General features: G+C 36.3%; 1 protein-coding gene across 2 annotated transcripts in view; it reads right to left on the bottom strand.

Annotated features, from left to right (window-relative positions):
• Positions 1-25,960, bottom strand: part of RNF128 (ring finger protein 128) — a 125,997-nt gene that overhangs the window by 9,590 nt on the left and 90,447 nt on the right. For both annotated transcript variants that reach the window (XM_036924992.2, XM_036924991.2), the window contains exons 3-6: positions 5,307-5,378; positions 1,932-2,014; positions 979-1,075; positions 8-176 (exon numbers count right to left, since the gene is read on the bottom strand). In XM_036924992.2, coding sequence (XP_036780887.2) covers positions 8-176; positions 979-1,075; positions 1,932-2,014; positions 5,307-5,378 — 421 coding nt within the window. The remainder of the gene's footprint in view (positions 1-7; positions 177-978; positions 1,076-1,931; positions 2,015-5,306; positions 5,379-25,960) is intronic.

Below are 25,960 nucleotides of genomic sequence, written 5' to 3'. Positions count from 1 at the left end.
TGCTTACTTGCTGACTGCACGTGTTCTTCCAGAGGCGGTTCCTCTACTCCCTGAACTGAAGCATATCCAGATGATGCAGTCTCACTGCGATTATCCTCTTCATGAGGAGAGGCACTATTGGATGTCTCATTTGACCCAGGGACTTGTAAAGACACTGATCCGTCTTCAACATCCACCTTTGGAAAGCATTTGAACAAATTAAAAGACTCAGAGAACATGCTTTTCCTTGACATAACAAAGTTTCTCCATAGGTGACTTATTAAGAGCAATGCTTCTTAACCTTTTAAACCTATATTCCTTTTTGATAATCACATCTTGCTGGTCCCAGCCAGAGCAGCTGGAGTAACTGGGTCTGTCTGCCAATGGGATGAAATATGTTGCAGGCAGATTGCCTTCACATCTGACATGTTCATCTGGGTGATCCCAGCACTTCATAATATGATGCCTGGTACAAGGTAGACACTCAAAACAAACAAACAAATAAATAAATCTCTTGACATTCCCTAGAAGAATTGAATATTACTGTCATCTATGTATCTCCTCAAGTCAGGAAGATTTTGCTGAGCTCGACTTTCTATGGAATGTACTATGAAATAGGTCGTTTTTATTCATTTACCGAATAGAATTATAATTTAATATTTATTGTACTTTCTCAGATTAGACATGCTTGTTTCACTACAAGCTTGGTTCCTATGCAATAAGAGAGTAAAAACAGCAAGTTGATAGTTTATATGGTCACCACTTCAGATTCTGACCACATAATAAATTCATTTGAGGAGAGGGAGGAAGAAGGAAAATGGAGGTGGTCCAACTTGCACCTTGCTGTCACTATGATGTAAATAGGTCCAATTTTGGTATAAATTATAAGTTTAGCCCATTAGATAGCTAAAAAGTAAGGATGCTATTTTCCTGAAGGCCCAGGTACATAAAGAGCACATTGCTTAAGTTCCTTCATGTAAATAGTTTAGCAGTATTTACCGCAATTCCCAAAGCTTTGAGTATGTCACATTTGCACATGGGGCAAGTCCTGTGTTCCAACAGCCATGGGTCAACACATGTCTTATGGAAAATGTGGCTAATGAAGGAAAAAACACATAGTTATCAGTTGTAACAACAATACTTTGCCTAATATACTAACATGTTACCCTGTAATTTTACTTATCTTTTAATGGATACCCTTTCTTTTTCTTTTAAGCACACCATTACAGCATAAATACTAAGAAGGAGTCACAGAGACAAAATTTGGAAATTTCATAATGCAGTAACTTTAAATATAAAAGCCTCATTACCTTAGCTTTGAAAAGACTACTTTCAACACTAATTACTTGAAAAATGACTTGATGTTACTTGAGTGAAGACTTTGTTCAGTTTTGCAGATGTTTATTATCTTTTCATTCCCTAACTATAAAATGGTACAGTTAGTCATTCCAATAATACAGTACAATATAGTACTGAGTACAACATAATGCAGATACTGTAGGCAATGTGATATGTTCCAAGAACACCACTATTTAGTAGCTAAAAGAAAGAGTGTTAAAAACTACTGTCATGAATGGGATAATAAAAAACTAAAGAATGAAGATTTCCAAATAGGAGCTCAAAAATTGATATTTTTTTGCTCAGTAGGGTTGTTAGAATGATTTTAAATTAAATAATCCAGTACTCCATGTATAAAATTGTGGTGCTGGCTAGGTTCTCAGTTTTATATGGAACTACTTTCTAAATTGTTTCAGGTTATGGAAACTTTACATAATTATCTTTGTACTAATTTCAATGATATTAAAAATGTTCACATATATTTAAATGCAAATAAGTTAAAAATAAACATTTTCTTTACATCAGTTTGGAAGCACTCAAAGTAGTTTCCCCCATTACAATCATTTTTGTAAATCAGTTATTCTTACTGATGATATAAAAAAATTCAAACTTACTTGCAGGTTAAAATGCGCACCAAATCATTTGGCTTATATAGTTCAATACATACAGCACAACTATCTCCATCAGGGCCAATTTCCTATGAGCAAATAGTTATTGTTACTCTGATGGATAAGAAAACATACATTAAACTGCAGAGCAAAATCAGAATATAAATATATTTAAATTGCATAAATTCCTATAGAAAGAGTAGCATTATATCACTTCACTAAGTGGCTATGTTTCAGAAAGTGATTTAAAATATTTAGAATTAAGTAGAACAAAAAAAATATCAAACTTAAAGAAATCGAGAGTAGAAAATAGTTGCTAAGGGGCTGGGGGAGATAGGGAAATAGGGAGAAATTGGTAAAAGAGTACAAACTTTCAGCTTTGGGTAAGACCTGAGGATCTAATGTAAAACACAGTGACTACAGTTGATAACATTGTATTATATAATTGAAATTTGAAAATAAAATATAATTATTTAGACTTACAAAAGGTAAAATAAAGTCAACCAAAAGAGGACCAGCACAAAGAGAAACATAGCACTGATTTAAACTATTTTTCCTGGTTTTAGAATTTACAAAATACACCATTTGTATGTGTTTTATAGCTACATTTTCCCCTTACAAAATAAGCTATTATTCATATGCAGTAAAATTCACTGTGTTAGTATACAGTGCTGCAAGTTTAGAAAAACATGCAGTCACTTAGTATCCACCATAATCAAGATATATAGAATAGTTCTATTACCCCAACAAATTCCTCTACACCCCCTTGCAGTTAACCCCTCCTCTCATCCCCACCCTCTGGCAACCACTGATATGTTTTCTGTTACTACAGTTTTGGCTCTTCCAGAATGTCCTGTAAATGGAACTGTGCATTATATAGCCTTTGAGTCTGGCTTCTTTCACTTAACATAATGCATTTGAGATTCATCCAGACCCTTTTATGTATTGGTAGGTCCCCTCCCTCCTTTTTATTGCTGAATAAAATTACCTGATATGGATGTACCAGTTTGCTTACCCAGTCACCATTTAAAGGACATGTGGGTTCTTTCCAGCTTTGGGTAATTATGAGTAAAGCTTCCATAATTGTGTACAAATTTTTATGTGGGCATATATTTTCCCTCTAGAGTAAATATCTAGTAGTCAAATTGCTGGGTTCTTTAGAAAGTGTATTTTTGACTTCATAAAGAACTGCCAAACTGTTTTTCAAACTGGCTGTACACTGCATTATCACCAGCAAATTCATGAGAGTTCAGTTGTTACACATCTGGTCAGCTCTTGGTATTCTAAGTTGTATTGGTTTTAGACATTCTAATGAATGTGCTGTGGTATCTCATTGTGGTTTTAATTTGCATTTCCCTATTGATTAATAATGTTGAGCACCTTTTTATGTGCTTTTCTGCCGTTCATATACAGTTGACTCTTGAGCAAAACAGTTTTGAGCTGCACAGGTCCACATATATGCAGATTTTTTATAATAAATAAGTTGGAACTTTTTTTTGAGGTTTGAGACAATTTGAAAAAACTCATAGATGAACCATATAGCCTAGAAATATTGAAAAAAATTAAGAAAAAGTTAAATATGTCGTGAATGTATAAAACATATGTAGATATTTTCTATACTAGTTACTACCATAAAGTAAGCAGTTGGCTATTAGTAGTTAAGTTTTGGGGGAGTCAAAAGTTAAGATGTGGATTTTCAACTGCTTGGAAGTTTGTCACCCCTGATGTATGCATTGTTCAAGGCTCAACTGTATTTTCTTTGGTAAAATTTCTATTTTGTCCATTTTTCTTCAGGTTGTTCATTTCCTTATTGTTAAGTTTTGAGGGTCCTTTATATATTCTGGATACAGTATTTTATTAGGTACGTAGTTTGCCAATATTTTTGCCCCATCTGTGGCTTGTCTTTCCATTTTCTTAACAATGTCTTTCAAAAGACCAAAGTTCTTAATTTTGACAGTCAAATTTCTCATTTGTTTTCTTTAATGGACTTGTTGATAATGTCTTATCTAAATAATTTTTGCCTAACCCCAGTCGTGAAGATACTTTTCTCCAAAGTTTTCTCCTAAAAATTTCATAGTTCTAGGTTTTATATTTAAGGCTGTGATCCATTGAGTTAATTTTTACAGAGGGTAGGAAGTATGGATTAAGGTTCATTTTTTTTTTGCATAAGGATATCCAGTCATTGCATATGGAGAGCCAACAATTGGCTACCCTTTGTTCATTGAATTGTCTTTGTACCTTTGCCAAAAATCAATTGGTCTATTTCTAAATTCTCTCTTCTGTTCCATTTATCTAAAGGTCTATCCCTTCTCCAATACCACACCATATTCACTACTGTAGCTTTAAAATAATTCTGCAAATCAGGTAATAGGAGTCATCCAAATTTGTTCTGCTTTATCAAAATTTACTTTTCCATATAAACTTAGAATCAATTTTTCAACTTCTATAAAAGATGCCACAAGGATTTTGATTGAATCTACACTGAATCTATAGATAAGTTTGGGAAAAATTGGCATCTTGGCAACAGTGAGTCTTCTGACCCATGAATATTGTATACTCCATTTACTGAGGTCCTCTTTTCATTTCTTTCTTTCATTGGTATTTTACAGTTTTCAGCATATAGATCTTATACATTTCTGTGAGATTTATAACTATTTAATGGTTTTAGTGCTCTTATAAATGGTAGTTTTTATTTCAATAAGTTCTATATTTTTATATGTTTTACACCTTGATAGTAGTTTTTCAGCTATGCTAAATCTGAAAATGGATGTCCAAGTGAAGTTGTATTAAAGCATTGTATTAATTTCCTGTTTTGCTGTAACAAACTACCACAGCTCAGTGCTTAAAATAACTGCAATTTATTCTCTTAGTGTTTTGGAAATCAGAAGTTTAAAAATCAAGGTGTTGGCAGTGCTGTGTTCCTTCGGAGGCTTCAGGGGAGAATCCCTTTCCGTAACTTTTCCAGTTTCTAGAGGCTGTATTACTTGGCTCATGGTCCCTTTCTTGCATCACTCCAACCTTTTGCTTCCATTGCCATATTTCCTACTGTACTGCAGTCAAATCTCCCTTTTCCTCCCTCTTATAATGAAGCTGTGATTATATTTAGGACCCACCTGGATAAACAGGATAATCTCCCTGTCTCAAGATCTTTAACTTAATCACATCTGCAAAGTCCTTTTTGCTATATAAGATAACATTTACAGGTTCCAGGGATTAGGACCTAGATCTCTTTGGGGGCCATTATAAAGCCTACTTCCAGCATCAAATAGATTAAAAAGTCAGTAAGATTTATAAATTCCAATGAAAAGCACACTTTGAAGGAATACTTAGCTTTAAAGTAGCATTGCTTTAAAACAAATAGCTTAAAAGTCATAGATGCACCTTGTCTCCTTGTTTCAGTGTACGCAGTTGAAGCCTTCCAATGGCTTTTTTGGCATCTGCCTTTAATTGTCTCTGTAATATAAATAGCAGGCATTACTCTTTGTACGTTGACAGATAGTAACTACACCACTTGGGGTAAGGATTTAATAATGTATAGCTATTGAATCATTATGTTTTATACTTAAAACCAATATAATATTGTATATCAACTATACTTCAATAAAAATAAATAAACAGCAGACATTAAAAAACTATCTTCAAAAGAAATGGAATGGAAAAGGTAGAGAGGAAATTTATCAAGTAGAAGTCATGTATGAATGAATTTCAAAAGATAAAATGGAATTAACCATAATTAATGTCCCATTTAACCAATATGAGGCAGAGTTTTTCAAATTAATGTTACTTTTCATTTACTATATGCCCCTAACTTCTTAAACAGCACTTTTGTGCTGCAATGGTAAAGATACATGTCTGTATTCCAAATGGATTCAGATGCTATGAATTTTCAAAGCACTTTCCCTATTTTCAAGCTCAGAGGACCTTAGGGTGCATTTTTTTCAATTTATTTTATGAATTGTATCTTGACAGAAGGTGCAGAGAATTTGAATTCAAATGGACCTACATTCAAAATCTGAATTTGTCACTTATAAGTAAATAGTCCTGAAAAAGAATTAAATCTTTTAGCCTGTTTGCTCATCTATAAAATGAAGGCAATACTAATCATTACAGTGTTCTTTGGTATTAGGAAAAAATTGCTATTTATAACCAATATTGTCTTATAATTAGGATAAATTCTGAAGAGTGGTAAGAATTTTTTTGTTTCACCGAACTATACCTAAATACAAAAGCAAGCCCAAGGCTCATTTAGGGAATAAGAACTGAAATATTATACAGAATTGAATCAGAAGTGAAGTTGGGTGTTCAAGATGGCAGTGTGGGGAGATCCTGAACTCACCTTCTCCCAGAGACATAACAAATTTACAACTACATGTGGACTAAATTCCTCTGAAAAAAGACATTAAAACTAGATTAACAGTCTCCACAGCAAAAATAAAAGGGCAGCATCAAAATGAGGAAGAGAGGAAGAGACACACAGTCTCACCAAAAAAAAACACAAAACAAAACACCCCATCACAAGTGTGGCGACTGACAGTTGGAAGGGAATCTCAAAAACATAGACATTTTTTGAGAAGCGAGGAGTCTGTGGTCCACAACAGGCCCAAACCCTAGGTCCTGCACAGGACAAACAAGCTCCCAAAATACCTGGCTTAAAAATCAATGGGGAAGATCAATTCAAGATGGCAGCATGAGAGGTGAGAACTCCTCTCCAAACTACATATAATATGAAAATATAGTTAATACAACTAATCCTAAAAGAGCAACAGGAAAGAAGGCTGCACCAGACTGCACACACCTGGAGAACAGAGCAGACCTCATGAAACAGGGTAATGTACCAAAGCCTTAATCTGGCGGGACCCAAGCCCTTCCCCCATCCCAGCTCACCAGCAGGAGGAAGAGAAATGGAGAGGGGAGGAGGTGGAAGCCTAGGACTGGTGAACACCCAGCCCTGGAAATCTGCTTAGGGAGCACAAACTTACACTGCATGGTGCTTTGGAGATTAGTGGGGTTGGAAAGCTAAGAGAGGTGGAATATTGAGAGACTGAGATTCCAGCCATTTGTGGAGGACAGGGATCCACATCTGGCCACTCTGGGACAAAGGAAAGGCCAGCAGTCTGAGAGGCTTCACTGGCAGCGAGAGGGCTGCCGAAGCGGCAGGGTTGGCACAGAGCTCGCTGCGCGGATGAAGGGATAGGTGGACAAGTTTGTCTGGGAATGCTCAGCCCAGCAGGTTGGGAACATTCAGGAGCCTCAGGTGCTCCATCCCCCTGGCTGGCTACCAGCTCCGAGGCCCCCCACGGTGGTATGCAGTCTGCTGCGCCTTCCTCCTGCCCTGCTGGCACTGGCTTGCAAACTGGCAGTCACTGTGCAGGCAACAGGCCAGCCAGATGGAGGCCCTGCCTATGACAGCTACAAACACAAAGCACAGAGGCTTACACCTGTGTGCAGGGCCCACTGGCTCTGACACTAGAGACAGGCACTGCAGCTGGGAAGCAGGAAGCAGCTCTTTCCTTCCCCCAGGCACCAGCGCCACTCACCTGTAACCCCCAACCTCACTCCAGGGGCTGAGCAGCTCCAGAGACTAGAGCTTCTGGGCACTAGAGGGTGCTACATATAAATATGAAATGTCAAAGGAACTTGGTTCAAACTAAAATCTCACAAACCCCAGAAAAAGGGCCAAATGAAATGAAACTCACCAATCTTCCTGCAAGAGAGTTCAAAATAAAAACCATAAACATGATCATGGAGGTATAGAAACATATGCAAGAAATCAGGGATGAATTTAGGATGGAAATTAATCATTAAGAAATTCCATATCTGAAATGAAACATACAATGGAGGGATTTAAAAGCCGATTAGATGTAGTAGAAGAGATGGTAAATGGAATAGAAATTAGAGAAGAGAAATACAAAGGCACAGAGAGAAAAACAATCTCTCAGAATGAAAAAATAATGAGAGAACTCTGTAACCAATCCGAACGGAACAATATTTGCATTATAGGGGTTCCAGAAGAAGAAGAAGAGAGAAACATTGATAGAAAGGGTCACTTAGGAGGTAAATGCTGAAAATTTCCCCAGTCTGGGGAAGGAGATAGCTTCTCAGGCCATGGAGGTGCACACATCTCCCACCACAAGGGACCCAAGGAAGACAACACCAAGACACATAATAATTAAAATGGCAAAGATCAAGGATAAGGACAGACTTTTAAAAGTAGCTAGAGAAAGAAAAAAGATCACATACAAAGGAAAACCCATCAGGTTATCATCAGATTTCTCAACAGAAACCGTACAGGCCAGAAGAGAGTGGGATAATATATTTAATGCAATGAAACAGAAGGTCCTGGAATGACCAATACTCTACCTGGCAAGGTTATAATTTAAATTTGAAGGAGGGATTAAACAATTTTCAGATAAGCAAAAGCTGAGAGAATTTACCTCCCACAAACCACCTCTACAGAATATTTTGGAGGGACTGCTGTAGATGGAAGTATTCCTAAGACTAAAAAGCTATCACGAGGGGAAATAAAACCACAGCAAAGTAGAACAATTAATTACTAAGCAGATGCAAAATCAACTCAACTACCCCAAAGCCAACCAAGGGATAGACAAAGAGTACAGAATATGATACCTAATATATAGAGAATGGAGGAGGAAGAAAAAGGAGGAAAAAAAAAGAACCTTTAAGTTGTGTCTGCAATAGCATACTAAGTACATTAAACTAGATTGTTAGATAGTAAGGGAATTACCATTGAACCTTTGGTAACCACGAATCTAAAGCCCGCAATGGCACAATAAGTACATACCTATCAATAATCACCCTAAATGTAAATGGTCTGAATGCACCAATCAAAAGACACAGAGTCACTGCATGGATAAAAAAACAAGACCCATCTATATGCTGCCTACAAGAGACTCACTTCAAATCTAAAGACATACACAGACTGAAAGGAAAGGGACGGAAAAAGATATTTCATGCAATTAATAGGGAGAAAAAAGCAAGAGTTACAGTACTTGTGCCAGACAAAATAGACTTCAAAACAAAGAAATTCACAAGAGACAAAAAGGACATTACATAATGATAAAGGGGTCAGTCCAACAAGAGGATATAACCATTCTAAATATATACGCACCCAACACAGGAGCACCAGCATATGTGAAACAAATACTAACAGAACTAAAGGGGGAAATAGAATGCAATGCATTGATTTTAGGAGACTTCAACACACCACTCACACCAAAGGATAGATCCACTGGGCAGAAAATAAGTAAGGACATGGAGGCATTGTAAAACACACTAGAACAGATGGACCTAATAGACATCTATAGAACTCTACATCCAAAAGCAACAGGATACACATTCTTCTCAAGTGCACATGGAACATTCTCCAGAATGGACCAAATACTAGGTCACAAAAAGATTCTCAGTAAATTCCAAAAGATTGAAATTCTACCAACCAACTTTTCATACCACAAAGGTATAAAACTAGAAATAAATTCTACAAAGAAAACAAAAAGGCTCACAAACACATGGAGGCTTAACAACATGCTCCTAAATAATCAATGGATTAATGAACAAATCAAAATAGAGATCAAGGAATATATGGAAACAAATGACAACAACAACACAAAGACCCAACTTCTGTGGGATGCAGCAAAAGCAGTCTTAAGAGGAAAGTATAAAGCAATCCAGGCACACTTAAAGAAGGAAGAACAATCCCAAATGAACAGTCCAATGTCACTATTATCGAAATTGGAAAAAGAAGAACAAATGAGGACTAAAGTCAGCAGAAGGAGGGACATAATAAAGATCAGAAAAGAAATAAACAAAATTGAGAAGAATAAAACAATAGAAAAAATCAATGAAACCAAGAGAAAATAAACAAAATAGATAAGCCTCTAGCCAAACTTATTAAGAGAAAAAGAGAATCAACACACATCAACAGAATCAGAAATGAGAATGGAAAAATCACGACAGACTCCACAGAAATACAAAGAATTATTAAAGACTTCTATGAAAACCTATATGCTAACAAGCTGGAAAACATACAAGAAATGGATAACTTCCTAGAAAAATACAACCTTCCAAGACTGACCAAGGAAGAAACACAAAAGTTAAACAAACCAATTATGAGCAAAGTAATTGAAACAGTAATCAAAAAACTACCCAAGAACAAAACCCCCGGGCCAGACGGATTTACCTCGGAATTTTATCAGACATACAGAGAAGACATAATACCCATTCTTCTTAAAGTTTTCCAAAAAATAGAAGAGGAGGGAATACTCCCAAACTCATACTATGAAGCCAACATCACCCTAATACAAAAACCATGCAAAGACCCCACCAAAAAAGAAAATTACAGACCAATATCCCTGATGAATGTAGATGAAAAATACTCAATAAAATATTAGCAAACCGAATTCAAAAATATATCAAAAGGATCATACACCATGACCAAGTGGGATTCATCCCAGGGATGCAAGGATGGTACAACATTAGAAAATCCATCAACATCATCCACCACATCAACAAAAAGGACAAAAACCACACGATCATCTCCATAGATGCTAAAAAAGCATTTGACAAAATTCAACATCCATACATGATAAAAACTCTCAGCAAAATGGGTATAGAGGGCAAGTACCTCAACATAATAAAGGCCATATATGAAAAACCCACAGCCAACATCATACTGAACAGCGAGAAGCTGAAAGCTTTTCCTGTGAGATGGGGAACAAGACAGGGATGCCCACTCTCCCCACTGTTATTTAACATAGTACTGGAGGTCCTAGCCATGGTACTTAGACAAAACAAAGAAATACAAGGAATCTAGATTGGTAAAGAAGTAGTTAAACTGTCATTATTTGCAGATGACATGATATTGTACATAAAAAACCCTAAAGACTCCACTCCAAAACTACTAGAACTGATATCGGAATACAGCAAAGTTGCACGATACAAAATAAACACACAGAAATCTGTGGTTTTCCTATATACTAACAATGAACCAATAGAAAGAGAAATCAGGAAAACAACTCCATTCACAATTGCTTCAAAAAGAATAAAATACCTAGGAATAAACCTAACCAAAGAAGTGAAAGACCTATACCTTGAAAACTACAAGACACTCTTAAGAGAAATTAAAGAGGACACTAACAAATGGAAACTCATCCCATGCTCTTGGCTGGGAAGAATTAATATCATCAAAATGGCCATCCTGCCCAAAACAATATATAGATTTGATGCAATCCCTATGAAACTACCAGCAACATTCTTCAATGAACTGAAACAAATAGTTCAAAAATTCATATGGAAACACCAAAGACCCCAAATAGCCAAAGCAATCCTGAGAAAGAAGAATAGAGTGGGGGGGATCTCACTCCCCAACTTCAAACTCTACTACAAAGCCATAGTAATCAAGACAATTTGGTACTGGCACAAGAACAGAGCCACAGACCAGCGGAACAGATTAGAGACTCCAGACATTAACCCAAACATATATGGTCAATGAATATATAATTAAAGGAGCCATGGACATACAATGGGGAAATGACAGTCTCTTCAACAGATGGTGCTGGCAAAACTGGACAGCTACAGGTAAGAGAATGAAACTGGACCATTGTCTAACCCCATACACAAAAGTAAATTAGAAATGGATCCAAGACCTGAATGGAAGTCATGAAACCATAAAACCCTTAGAAGACATCATAGGCAAAAATCTCTTAGACATAAACATGAGTGACCTCTTCTTGAACATACCTCCCCAGGCAAGGAAAACAAAAGCAAAAATGAACAAGTGGGGCTATATCAAGCTGAAAAGCTTCTGTACAGCAAAAGACACCATCAATAGAACAAAAAGGTACCCTATAGTATGGGAGAATATATTTGTAAATGACAGATCCGATAAAGGCTTGACATCCAAAATATATAAAGAGCTCACCCACCTTGACAAACAAAAAACAAATAATCCAATTAAAAAATGGGCAGAGGAGCTGAACAGACAGTTCTCCAAAAAAGAAATTCAGATGGCTGACACATGAAAAGATGCTCCACATCACTAATCATCAGAAAAATGCAAATTAAAACCACAATGATATATCACCTCACACCAGTAAGGATGGCTACCATCCAAAAGACAAACAACAACAAATGTTGGCGAGGCTGTGGAGAAAGGGGAGCCCTCCTACACTGCTGGTGGGAATGTAAATTAGTTCAACCATTGTGGAAAGCAGTATGGAGGTGCCTCAAAATGCTCAAAATAGACTTACCATTTGACCCAGGAATTCCACTTCTAGGAATTTACCCTAAGAATGCAGCACTCCAGTTTGAAAAAGACAGATGCACCCCTATGTTTATCACAGCACTATTTACAATAGCCAAGAACTGGAAGCAACCTAAGTGTCCATCAGCAGAAGAATTGGTAAAGAAGATGTGGTACATATACACAATGGAATATTATTCAGCCATAAGAAGAAAACAAATCCTACCATGTGCAACAACATGGATGGAGCTAGAGGGTATTATGTTCAGTGAAATAAGATAAGCAGAGAAAGACAAATTCCAAATGATTTCACTCATCTGTGGAATATAAGAACAAAGGAAAAACTGAAGGAATCACAGAACCCAAGAAGGGACTAACAGTTACCAAAGGGAAAGAGACTGGGGAGAATGGGAGGGTAGGGAGGGATAAGGGTGGGGAAGAAGAAAAGGGGTGTTATGATTAGCATGTATAATGTGGGGGGTGGGGGAAAGGGGAGGGCTGTGCAACACAGAGAAGACAAGTAGTGATTCTACAACATTTTGCTATGCTGATGGGCAGTGACTGTAATGGGGTTTGTGGGGGGGACTTGGTGTAGGGGAGAGCCTAGTAAACATAATATTCCTCATGTAATTTTAGATTAATGATAACAAAAAAAGGGGGGGATTACTCCCTGATAGGATAAAATTAACTGCAAATCAATGATTAATGCATGCTTTACATATCCTTAATTTTGATCTTTTAAAGGGTGTCAGATGATCAGCTATGGAAGTACATTTTTCTGATAATATTTCTTTCTCTTAAAAAAAAAAGCAGTTCCTGTGTGGTTATCTCCAATAGGTTCTTCACAATGGTATGAAGGTCATATCAAAGTGTGGACAAAGGGTTTGTTTGTGTTTATATAGAGGATCAAAGCCTAATTTGGCTACACAGAAAAGGAATTAAGATACGATATGAAGAAGAACTTGAACATCAACATCCTCTGGAAGAGTCATTCCAGAAGATGATCATCAAAAAACTTCAACAAAGATCCTGGCGCTGTTGCAGTTGTAGCTGCATTCATCCCACCGGTCCCTGGACTTGCCATTGGAATGAAGAAGGAGATATCTAAGCTGGCCTGTGCATACAGTAAAACAACAAATTTGACTGGATCTATATTGTCGGAACTCAACCAAGAATTAGAAGTGCAAGTTGCAGTGCTCCAAAATCGTGTGACTATAGACTATCTACTGTTAAAAGAACATATGGGATGTGAACAGTTCCCAGGAATGTGTTGTTTTAATTTGTCTGATTTTTCTCAAACTATTCAAATTCAGTTAGATAATATCCATCATATTATTGATAAGTTTTCACAAATGCCTAAGGTACCTAACTGGTTTTCTTGGTTTCACTGGATATGGCTGGTAATTGTAGGTCTGCTTTTGTTATGTATCTGTATTTCTATTCTGTTAATGTGTGTATGCAATTTAATTAGTAGTTTGTTAAAACCTATACATGCTTATGTTACTCTACAAGAAGATATGTCAAAGAAATAATCAATCTTCCCATGTTTTCTTCCGTCTGCTACTTTTATACCTTTTCTTCTTCCTTCCTAATTACAACCCTTTAGTAGAATTCGTGCCTCATATCGAAAATTACTGAGTATCATAATTCTTCCAAGTGGTAAAGATACTCAAGACAAATGCTGGGTATAGAAGCCACAGGGCATAAATCTGCAAAGAAGTAAAAAGCTAACCTTTTCAAAGAATGTTACTTCTCTCTCACTTACCAACTTTACATTTCCCTGTATGGCCCCGGAACACGACTGGTTAGCCAGAGACGGATAACATTCCTCAAGAGAGGAACAACCTAAGACAGGCACAGTCACAGGAGGACCATCAGGTGAGAAATTGGGGATTAACAGAGGTGAGGCTTAGAGCCTCACCCCCCCTGTTTTGAGAGAAATCTTCTGCATCCGTGGATGTTTTGTTGCCCTTGTCTAGCTTGGATTAATACTTAGTCTATAGGCACAGACCTGATCATCTACATTTGCCCTCTTACAGCACTAAATTGTGTTTTCTACCTTTAACTTGCATCTACCTACCACTTCAGCATTTTATTTAAAATAATAATAATAATAATAAGGTAGAAATGTGGGATTCACATATAAATCAAGTATAAAGATCAAACGAATAATCATAACTGACTTGACTGTTTATAGTTCATGATGCATGATCAAAACTGAAAGTTTCTGTGATATGACTGCCCTTGCACTGTTCACCATGTAAGAACTTATTCACTATGTAAGAACTTGTTCACCGTGTAAGAACTTGTTCGTTATGCTTCAGAAGATTGGAGACTGTTGAGAATTAGGCTTGGGGTTGATTAATGACTGTGCATTGAGTCCCCTATACAGAATTTTATTGTTGTTAACAACCATTTGATCAATTAATATGAGAGATGCCCTCTCAAAAAAAAAAACCCTAAAGAATCCACTCCAAAGCTACTAGACCTAATATCTGAATTCAGCAAAGTTGCAGGATACAAAATTAATACACAGAAATCTGTTGCATTCCTATACACTAATGATGAACTAGCAGAAAGAGAAATCAGGAAAACAATTCCATTCACAATTGCATCAAAAAGAATAAAACACCTAGAAATAAACCTAACCAAGGAAGTGAAAGACTTATACTCTGAAAACTAAAAGACACTCATGAGAGAAATTAAAGAAGATACCAATAAATGGAAACACATCCCGTGCTCATGGATAGGAAGAATTAATATTGTCAAAATGGCCATCCTGCTTAAAGCAATCTACAGATTCAATGCAATTCCTATCAAAATACCAACAGCATTCTTCAACGAATTAGAGCAAATAGTTCTAAAATTCATATGGTATGACAAAAGACCCTGAATAGCCAAAGCAATTCTGAGAAGGAAGAATAAAGTAGGGGTGAATTACAGTCCCTGACTTCAAGCTCTACTACAAAGGCACAGTAATCAAGACAATTTGGTACTGGCACAAGAACAGACCTATAGACCAATGGAACAGTCTAGAGAGCCCAGATATAAACCCAAGCATATATGGTCAATTAATATATGATAAAGGAGCCATGGATATATATACAATGGGGAAATGACAGCCTCTTCAACAGCTGGTGCTGGCAAAACTGGACAGCTACATGGAAGGGAATGAAACTGGATCATTGTCTAGCCCCATACACAAAAGTAAATTTGAAATGGATCAAAGACCTGAATGTAAGTCATGAAACCATAAAACTCTTAGAAAAACACACAGGCAAAAATCTCTTGGACATTAACATGAGCAACTTCTTCATGAACATATCTCCCCGGGCAAGGGAATCAAAAACAACACTGAACAAGTGGGACTCTACCAAACGGAAAAGCTTCTGTACAGTAAAGGACACCATTAGTAGAACAAAAAGACATCCAACTGTATGGGAGAATATATTCATAAATGACATATCTGATAAGGGGTACACATCCAAATTATATAAAGAGCTCACACACCTCAACAAACAAAAAGCAAATAATCCAATTAAAAAATGGGCAGAGGAACTGAACAGACACTTCTCCAAAGAAATTCAGATGGCCAACAGGCACATGAAAAAGATGCTCCACATCGCTAATCATAAAATAAATTCAAATTAATACCACAATGAGATATCACCTCACACCAGTTAGGATGGCCAACATCCAAAAGGCAAACAACAACAAATGTTGGTTAGGATGTGGAGAAAGGGGAACCCTCCTACACTGCTGGTGGGAATGTAAATTAGTTCAACCATTGTGGAAAGCAATATGGATGTCCCTCAAAAAACTCAAAATAGAAATACCACTTGGCCCAGGAATTCCACTCCTAGGAATTTAACCTAAGAATGCAGGAGCCCAGTTTGAAAAAGACATATGTACCCCTATGTTTATCACAGCACTATTTACAATAGCCAAGACATGAAAGCAACCTAAGTGTCCATCAGTAGATGAATGGATAAAGAAGATGTGGTACATATACACAATGAATATTATTCAGCCATAAGAAGAAAACAAATCCTACCATTTATAACAACATGGATGGAGTTAGACCATATTATGCTCAGTGAAATAAGCCAGGTGGAGAAAGACAAGTATCAAATGATTTCACTCATCTGTGGAGTATAAGAACAAAGAAAAAACTGAAGGAACAAAACAGCAGCAGACTCACAGAACCCAAGAATGGACTAACAGTTACCAAAGGGAAAGGGACAGGGGAAGATGGGTGGGAAGGGAGGGATAAGGGGGGAAAGGGGGCATTACAATTAGCACACATAAAGTAGCTGGGGGGGACACGGGGAAGGCAGTATAACACAGAGAAGACAAGTATTGATTCTATAACATCTTACTATGCTGGTGGACAGTGACTGTAATGGGGTATGTGGTGGGGACTTGATAATAGGGGGAGTCTAGTAACCATAATGTTGCTCATGTAATTTTACATTAATGATACCAAAATTAAAAAACTAAAAAATAAAGGAGTGGTCTAGATTTCAATCCACCCCCCCAAAAAAGACAGGATATAACATTTGTTGGAGAACACGTAGAGAAAACGGAACCCTCATATAGTGTTGGTGAGAATGTAAGTTGTTAGAGCCACTATGGAAAACAGTATGGAGGTTCCTCAAAAAATTAAGAATAAATCTTCCATATGATCCAGCTATTCTATTTCTGGGTAGGTAGCCAAAGAATATGAAAACACTAATTCCAAAAGATATATGCACCCCTGTGTTCATTGCAGCATTATTTACAATAGTCAAGATATGGAAGCAACCTGTGGCCATTGATGGATGAATGGATAAAGAGGATGTAGGATATATACAAAATGTAATACTGCTCAGCCATAAAGAAGAGTGAAATTTTGCCATTTGCGACAAACATGGATGAACCTTGAAAGCATTATGCTAAGTGAAATAAGTCAGATGGAGAAAGACAAATACTGTATGGTTTTACTTGTATGTAGAATACAAAAAGCAAGTGAACAAACAATGCATCACAAAGACAAACTCACAGATACAGAGAACAGACTGATGGATCCCAGGGGTAAAAGGAGTAAGGGGGTGGGCATAATGGGTGAAGGGGGTCAATTTTATGGTGATGGATAATAACTGGAGTTTTAGTGGTAATCATTTTGCAGTGCATACAGATGTTGAATTATAATGTTGTATATCTGAAATTTATATAATGTTATATACTAATTTTATAGCAACAATAAAAAACAAAGTGAACTTGGGGTATAGTGGAAAACTGAGGTGAGGGAAAGGTGAGAGAGAATACAATGTGAGATTGTTCCTTTATGTGGGGAGAACTGGCAAGAGGGAGAAATCTCAGATCATATAAGATATCTGATGTTAATCTGAAATTGTTTGTGATGCTGCAAAAAATCCTTCTTTCCCTTTCAGTAAAATCTAGCACATACGAAAATGCATCAAGTGAATATAATTAGGTGCCCACTGAGGAAGAGTCTAGGTTTCACACCTGGGTGGATGATGTGTGGAATAGAGAGATAGCATGTGCCGATTGGCAAGATGATAAACAATCCTCTACTGTGAAATGAACAAACTTAGTGGAAATTCAGCAAAAAGTAGGCAGTCAGAAATAGTGGTCATTGAGACAATGCAAACAGCTTCCTCATTTCCCTATATATACCTCCATCCCAAGGAGGGAGACCTCCAGCTGACATCTAGTTTATGTGGAAAATAGAGATGATGTAAGTATGCAGCATAATTTCTGGCATATAGCAGATATTCAACAATGTTTATTAAATGAAAATATAAAGTACTATTCATCAATAAGGTAATGGGTTCTTGTAACATGTTTATACCTATAGCAAATATATTTTGGAGGGGAATAATCCATGAATGCAAGCATGTGAGGAAATTCCTGAGTGCCCAAACCTGCCTGCTATGTGAGATACCATTTTGTGAAAGGTATTTGGCTTAATGCCAAGGAGATTACTAGCCAAACCATTTCTTTCCTGTCACAGGAACAGCAGAAACTTCCAAGATTACTACCTGACCAGCAAATACAGCTTAAGAGAAACAGTTAATAAGAAGAGAATCCTTAGAAGGAATGGGGTACTAATCAAAGCCCTCTCACTCCCACTTAGGGACTTAATGGTGAGTTAACCTACAAGAGGAATTCTATGGTGGTACTTTATTTTGAGCATAAATATTTTCCCTTCTATTTGGTTACTTGCATCATAAGTAAATAATGGACAGTGAAAGGAGGTATACTTAAGATCTTTAGAACTGGAAGAACTCTTTGAGTTCACCTAGTTTGATATCTAATCTCACAGATAAGTAAACAGATGCCTGAAGAGAAAGAATGCCTTGCTCAAAATCTCAGAGTTTGTTAGTGGCTTGGAGCAGAAAGACAACAGTACTACGTTCTTTTATTTATACAGTTATTTTGTATTTAAAAACTACTTTTAATATATATTACCTCATTTAATCCTTACAACAATCCCCTGAAGAAAATAATATCCTCATTTTGAAGATGAGCAAGTAGAGCTTGGAAAAGTGAAATAGCTCAAACAAAAGGGCATGCAGCCTCTATAGAGCTGCTAATGGGACTCTGTTCTTCATATTCCAAGATTCCATTATAACACACCCATCTATACCTCAGCTACCTTTTGAAGTTTTTCCAGTTCCTGCATTCTGTGGTCTGTCAAATTGTGCCCCAGTACTTACAGCAAACAACCCATATGCCCACAGGGCCCTGGCCCTTGCCCAGACTTCCAAACATCACTATGTACTTTCTTTTTCACATAGATCATAAGCTATTTAAATACCAAGATGTGAAAAATGCAAATGATAAAAATATGGAGCCAACAAGAGAAAACTAGATAAGAAAAAAAAAGTAGTTGATGATAAGTCTTTGACAATCATTTTACACCTTGTCTTTAGAGCACTTCTGATTTAGGTTTATACAACATGCTCTATGACACAACTGGGGAAATATACCCATAAAGAAATGATACATTTCTAGTATATTTACTTAAGTCTTTAAAGTCTTGTTTCTCATTCCAAAATATTCAATCCAACACAATAAAATGTCTGAGTCTCCAGTGCTAGTACTTATCAATTTATTAGGAATAAATGCTAAATATATCATTTTCTTTTAATTATATCCAAGACTAATGCAAATTGATTTGAGGGGTGGATATTAAGGCAAGCTTTATAATGTAATGTCCAAGTCTATGCTGACGAGAACAGTAGAACTTATATTAAGACCATGCTAAAAAAAAAAGTGGGGAGAATACAAAAATATAGGGTAAAATCCAAGATGCCATAAGATCCTAAGCAAGGGACTTCATTTGAAGGATCTCTGAAAGATTTGCTATATAGCATAAACCAATGCTTAACAAAGCAGCCTTGGAATAAGAAAAATCCTTTAAAAGGAAATCTGGATATTTCTAATAACTCCCACTGAGCTTTTATAAAGAAAAGAAAAGCCATTTTCTTTCAATATTGTTATGAGACACATGATTTTGGTAAGAATCACAACCTGTATTTGAAGAGCTTTAATGAAAGTCACTTGCAAAACTATCATTAGTACTCAAAATATTTCACTGTCACACTGATAGCATGAGTTTCCAAGATGCATTCATTCTTCTAAAAATTTAAATATGAGAACACTAAGACCAAGGAGTTTATATTAAATACACGTATTTGGATAATATTACTTAGGTCAAACTTTTGGGGTCTCAACTATGCCTCAACATTTAAAACCAACATATCCCAATTCAAACTATAATTTATTTTATTCCCAGAAATAAAGAACTTCAAGAAGATATCTACTTTGTTTCACAAATTACACTGGACACTTTTTCAGTACCCCTTTATCACATCAGATTTCCCTCCTACCCTATAAACTCCAAAAGTACATTGTCTCTACCTCTTGTCCTATTCTATAAATGTATTATTCATGTCTCTTTCTCTCCTACTATATTGTGAATAGCTGGAGGACTGGGCCTTTATCATTTTTTAAAAATTTCCCACAGTGCTTAGTAGCAGCTGAAAGAATAGCATCTGAATTTAGAAAATAAAAACAGATTTGCATGATGTTTTTCATCCAAGTCACAGTTTTACTCATTAAAAGCCTCTACTCCGAAAATCTTAGAGACCTTAACAAGCACTGGGTCCCTATCATGTTTTGGTTCAACCCTAAGCTTTTTACATGTGTCATCTTGTTTAATCATTAACAACCTTATGGAATAGGTATTTTAATATCCAAGTTTTATAGACAAGAAAAGATTCAGAAGCTTGACTACAGTCTAGGCAGCTGGTTAGTGGCAAAGCAGTGATTCAGTTCAAGCCCAGGTTCTATCTGCCTTTAAAGTCCACGATCTCTCCACTATACTACACTGCCTCCATTGTGCAATAGCAAAGAAGCCTTTAAAAGGCTTCACATTCCTTGTGAAGAAGACAAATGAAAGAAGTAAGGAAAAAACCCTCAAAGCCAGCTATTATTCAATCTTCAGATCCTTTCTAAATTGACTACTTACTGTGATTTGGGGAACTCTTTTAAGCAAATATTTTATACCAACAGACTCTCTCTGCCTCCTCCCCAGTCCCAAGAGATACCTGGTCTAAGAATACTTGGCAGTGGAGCTGAAGACTGATTCAAACAAGCTTAGTCGTTGGCCCATTTTCTCAACAGAAGCTTAATGTCAGTACTCTAATTATTCAAAAGCTGTGATCATTCTAGTCACTGAACAATCTCATCTATATAGTTTTTTTTGGTTCTGAGTGAGACTTTATTTGGGATGAAAATGAAAAGGCAGGCCAATTCTTATCCTATATTATAATAATCAATTTTTAAATTATAGTGAACCCAAAGATACTCTACCTAGTTCATTTGTATATTTATATCCAATTAAGTATAATAAATGTTTTAGCCTGGTGATTCGTCAGGCTGGTTTTTGGTTCCAAGGCATTCAGCTTTTAGCTTAACTGAAACCCACATGAATAACACTAGGGGTGTAGTCAAACCTGATTACTTGATGGGGGTGGGGGCAGGGTGTGCAAATGCAAGAAAGGAGGGTGGATATAAGCAAACCAGATTTTCCTGCACTTAAGCCACTTTTTTTAAAATAAAAATTTTCATAAAAATTTGGTTCAGAATTTGTAAAAAAATAATATTTAAGATCAAGAATTATACTAAGAGGACTCTTTTCCTCTGATATATATATTCCTGTGAATAAAACCAATGTCTGAGTCATATGAATATTTAGATAAATGAGAATGGAAAGAAATATATTTTTTCCAATAAAAAGCCTATGCATAACATTTGAATGGAAGTATTCCTAAAGGAAAGAGGAGGTGAAGGCTATGAAACAGCTTCCCAGAAGTCTACGAACTACAGAGATGGGGATAAGTAGCAGTGCAGTCCAATCACATGAAAGTGATCTCTGTGAACAGTGTGAGAAAATGCACACTTAGGAAGAGCAGTAAGGAAAGGGGGAATCTGACCTTGAATACAGGTTACAGTTCAGGTTATGGCTCAGGTTACTGCATTTTGCAAAGAAAGACAATCAAAATCTTTAGAATTAGTGATATAAATATAAAATTAGAGTAAGTGAATATAAAAAAGTCGTGAGACCCATTATAAGAGGTTCCTTTTGCTCAGTGAGAAAGTCAGAGGGAGTTCTGACTAGACTAGAAGGTCTGACTAGGTCTTACTCAGACAAGAAATTGTTTAATCTGCTCTTATATATAAGAGCAAAAATAATGGTTTTGTAAAAGGCTCCAATTCTCAAATTTAGGTAGGAACAGATAAAATACAAATACAACCACCACAAATGTATATATATATATATATTGATAGTGGTACAGTATACAGATACCTAAGTTTTCCAGTTAATTTAATATATTAGTAGAGAAAACTTAATATAACCAGAAATATTGCAGATATTTTTAGTCATGCTTTAAGTTCAAGGACAAATTTTAAGATACTAATGTAGGTTAGCTATTCCTCATCTGAGATCACACAGGAATACTATCTCTTTGGTAGCAAACTACTAGGACATATGTGGCATACCTCTGCCCATGGGCCTATTTGAGTCTCAGGGTCCGAGGCTCAAATGAGGGGGCTGGTCACTAGGTAATCCTGCTAGCAACTGGCCTTGCTGCCTGAAACTCAAGACTCCAATAATGAAAGCAGGTACATATCAGCAATCTTGATTTTTGTGCCAAGCAACCATAACAAACTGGTACAATATGGCCCATTGCTCCAGGTATTTTTAACTAAATCCTCACTCACTAACATAAAGAACACCTTGAGGGCCACAGCCCCAGGGCTGGCCAAGGGCCAGTCATGGTTCCCTTGGAGACTTGCAAGAAGTAAGCCGCTAGATCAACTGTGTTATCTCTTTCTTCACAATCCATTCCTTGTCTCTTGATCAAAGTCTTCTTAACAAAAAATTCATAGTATTTAGACTTCTACAACTTGTATGGCATTTACATGGAAGGCTAAAAAAGAATAACATAAGCATATCTAATACCTGCAGAAGCCAATGAAGGGTGAAAATAGGCTCAAATAAACAATACTTCTAATCTATTTCAAACACCTTTATATTGATATACCAATTTAATTATCTGTTTACTCCCTTGATCCATGGGTACCTGAACTTTGTGACAAACTTGTTCATTACTATTAAGTATAGTAATGAACAAAATCTACTTCTTTGTCAGGCCAATCACTCTCCATTGGTTTCTAATCCTGGAGAGGTTTTAGTTCAGTTTCTGAATACACTTGATCATCATATGATTTGTTTATATAAGGCAGTTGAATCTTACCAACAATACCAGTATTATACCATATCATAATATGGTTATGATACAGTTTGGTTTGGTTACAAAACAATCAGGAAGTATTGCAAGAAGTGCTTATTAAACCATCCTAGAAGAATTAATTATTCTTTGCCAGGTATTATTATGGATAAGTGTTTTCACCAGTGGAGATCATTCTGTCATTTCTAGGTTCATGTTAGCCTAGGACAAAACCAATCATTTGTCTCAACTCACACTATTGTTTAGTTATAGGTTCCCATTGATAGTTATGCAACAAGGCCATTTTCTTCCCATGGGGAATACATAGGTATCATTCAGTATTATTCCCATTCTTACTTGCTCGTCTTATTTTGGTCTATCCTTTGGTCAAAATCAGTCAGAGATCAGCAATGTAAATTACAATTTCGCCCAGAAAATTTCCATAAATTTGGGGATCTGTATTTGTCCCAAGTTGCTCTCCCTGAACTTCCATAGCTAAAAACAGAAGGCTACATGGCTACATGGACCTCCCATGGCTACATACGTGGACCTCCATTTGAAGTAAAATAGTTAACAGATCCTGTTGTGTCAGAGTATATGCTCTTTTCCAGTGGTGTGTAGCATTCTCCAGCATTATGTATTGGCTCTATGTGACCATATTATAAAGGTTTTATCATCTTTCCAAGAGGATTCCATTCTTTTCTCTCCTCTTGGAAGATGATTCCTTCCAATCTGTTTTACAGAGTAAATTATTTTTTTCCAAAACCCTTCATTTCAAAGTAAATTCAGCTACTTCCATTATACCTAGGCCAGATTCTGTATCACCTAGAGCCCTCTTTTGTTTCACTGGCCAATGTTTAATTCAACACATGCCTTGTTATCATTAAGTGTCAATTGCTTAAGTATGATACATACACTGTACCCCAAAATGCTGGGTGTCCTATGCCACAGTCAAATGTATAGTGGTCACTCCCAAATTCAGTTTAGTCAGAGCATGTCATAAGGTTTTCCATAATCTTCCTTGTCTCCGGTTAGGGTTATCCCAATGGGGACATGAACCCACCATGTAATGCCTAATATGTCATTCTCATTCACAATCCATTGATACGAATCTCATCTTGTTTAAAGGCTGTTCAAAAATAGGGATGATATGTGTTCTTCCACATTATACTATGACATACCAGGCATGCAGTCACTATGTGTTGCCCATTATATTTGAGTATTTTGTCATCAAAATTTATGGTTACACTTTTATCAGTTTGCCTGACATTACATAGTATGCATCATAATGGTTCAGAGGGAGACATTCCTGACTATTCTTATGAATTTCTAATATTCTAATGAAAATAAGTTTCTATATCTCAGTTTCATTGCAGTTTATACCAGTAAAATGGAGGTAATACAGTTAAATATTCAGTGATAGTTATAACCATCACGTGCATCAAGCTCTACCTTTTATGAATAAATAGGAAGTCAGGAAAATTAAATAACATGTAAATGACATTCTAGAATTCTCAAATATTTATAAGCAAAAGGGATTACCAGTCATCTATCTAATCCTTTAGTCATCAAAGGATAAACAGATATAGCCCACTAAGTAGTGAAAGAAGCCCTCTCCAAAGACTTCTCTGAAGGTAAGAAATTTTAAAGCTATTTTTAACCATTTGTACAGAAGTTAATTTTGATAAAATATATTATAAACCATGAAAATTACTTAAATGAACGATGAGACCAGAATTAAATATCAAGTGGCATTTGTATAACACCAGGCAGTTATCTATAAACTGTATTACTTATTGATGGGGTTTAATGCCATGTTAATATATTTATTATGGCACTTAGAATACAGAAATACATGCCTCACCATGATCATACACAAACCAAACACATTGGTCATTGTAACTATAACCTTTGAATATTTGGTCACACTGGATACCAATTTCATTCCAACCTTAGAGATGAAAACAGCACAATATACAAGTGGCAAATATTAACACAGTATGAAACTACTGAATAGCCTGGCACAGGAATTTTAAACATTTAAAATTTTACACCATAGCTAGTAACAGGCTGAACCAACCACCAATGTGATAAGCTGCTTCCCTGAAGAAAGGGACAGAAGTCAATTAACTTTAAACACTGAGATAACCATCACTCCTTACCATATGCTGGCATCTAAACTTTATGGTTTTATAATAATATTTCAATTTCTCAACTATTCCTAAATTCAATTAACTTTCCTGTCATATAAAATATCCTCACTGCTCCCCAATCCCAAATAAATTGGGTTCATTTTTGCTTATTGGAGAGAAACTGCATGAAGTAGCCAGAATTTCACTGCCTTTGGAGGAACTTCCCAGAACATATAAAAATGTATTCTTGCCCCTATTACATGACCAGCTGAAAGCATTAAGTCCATACCAAGCATTCTAGAGAAGTGAAACACCACTCTGTTGTGTTGAGAATACTTGAGAAGAGGTGACACAATGGTAGCTCAGATCAGGGTGGAAGCAATGAAAGTGGTTAGAAGCAGTCAGATTCTGGATATATAATGACGGCAGAATCAACAGAATTTGCCAATGGACTTTACATGGGAAGTGAGAGAAAAAGAGGAATAAAGAATAACTCCAAGGTTTCTGCCCTGGGGTCAAGAGAAGTTCTTTTGAAAATGGAAGCAATAATAGCATGACTGTGCATCCCCAGTAACTAAAGACAAGGCAAAGGATATAGGATATAGAAACAGATGCAGATAGATAGACGGGTAGATGTGGTGGGAGCTTGTGGAAGTATTCTTAATTACTTCAATTTTCTGAGTGAAATAAGATCCAAAATACAAGTTGAAAGTAAAATTGGAGGAGGGGTTGGAGGTTTAAGAAGAAAGGAACACGTATGATTAGTCACCTAGGAAAGGAGAAGAGGAAATAGCTAAGAAAATTTGGTGTGATTGTTGTGCAGCATTAAGGGCTCACTTG

This window comes from Manis pentadactyla, chromosome X, assembly GCF_030020395.1.
Source record: "Manis pentadactyla isolate mManPen7 chromosome X, mManPen7.hap1, whole genome shotgun sequence".
NCBI classification, from domain to species: Eukaryota; Metazoa; Chordata; class Mammalia; order Pholidota; family Manidae; genus Manis; species Manis pentadactyla.
Note: the sequence above shows the minus strand (reverse complement) of the source record. Positions and strands in the feature narration are given on the sequence as shown.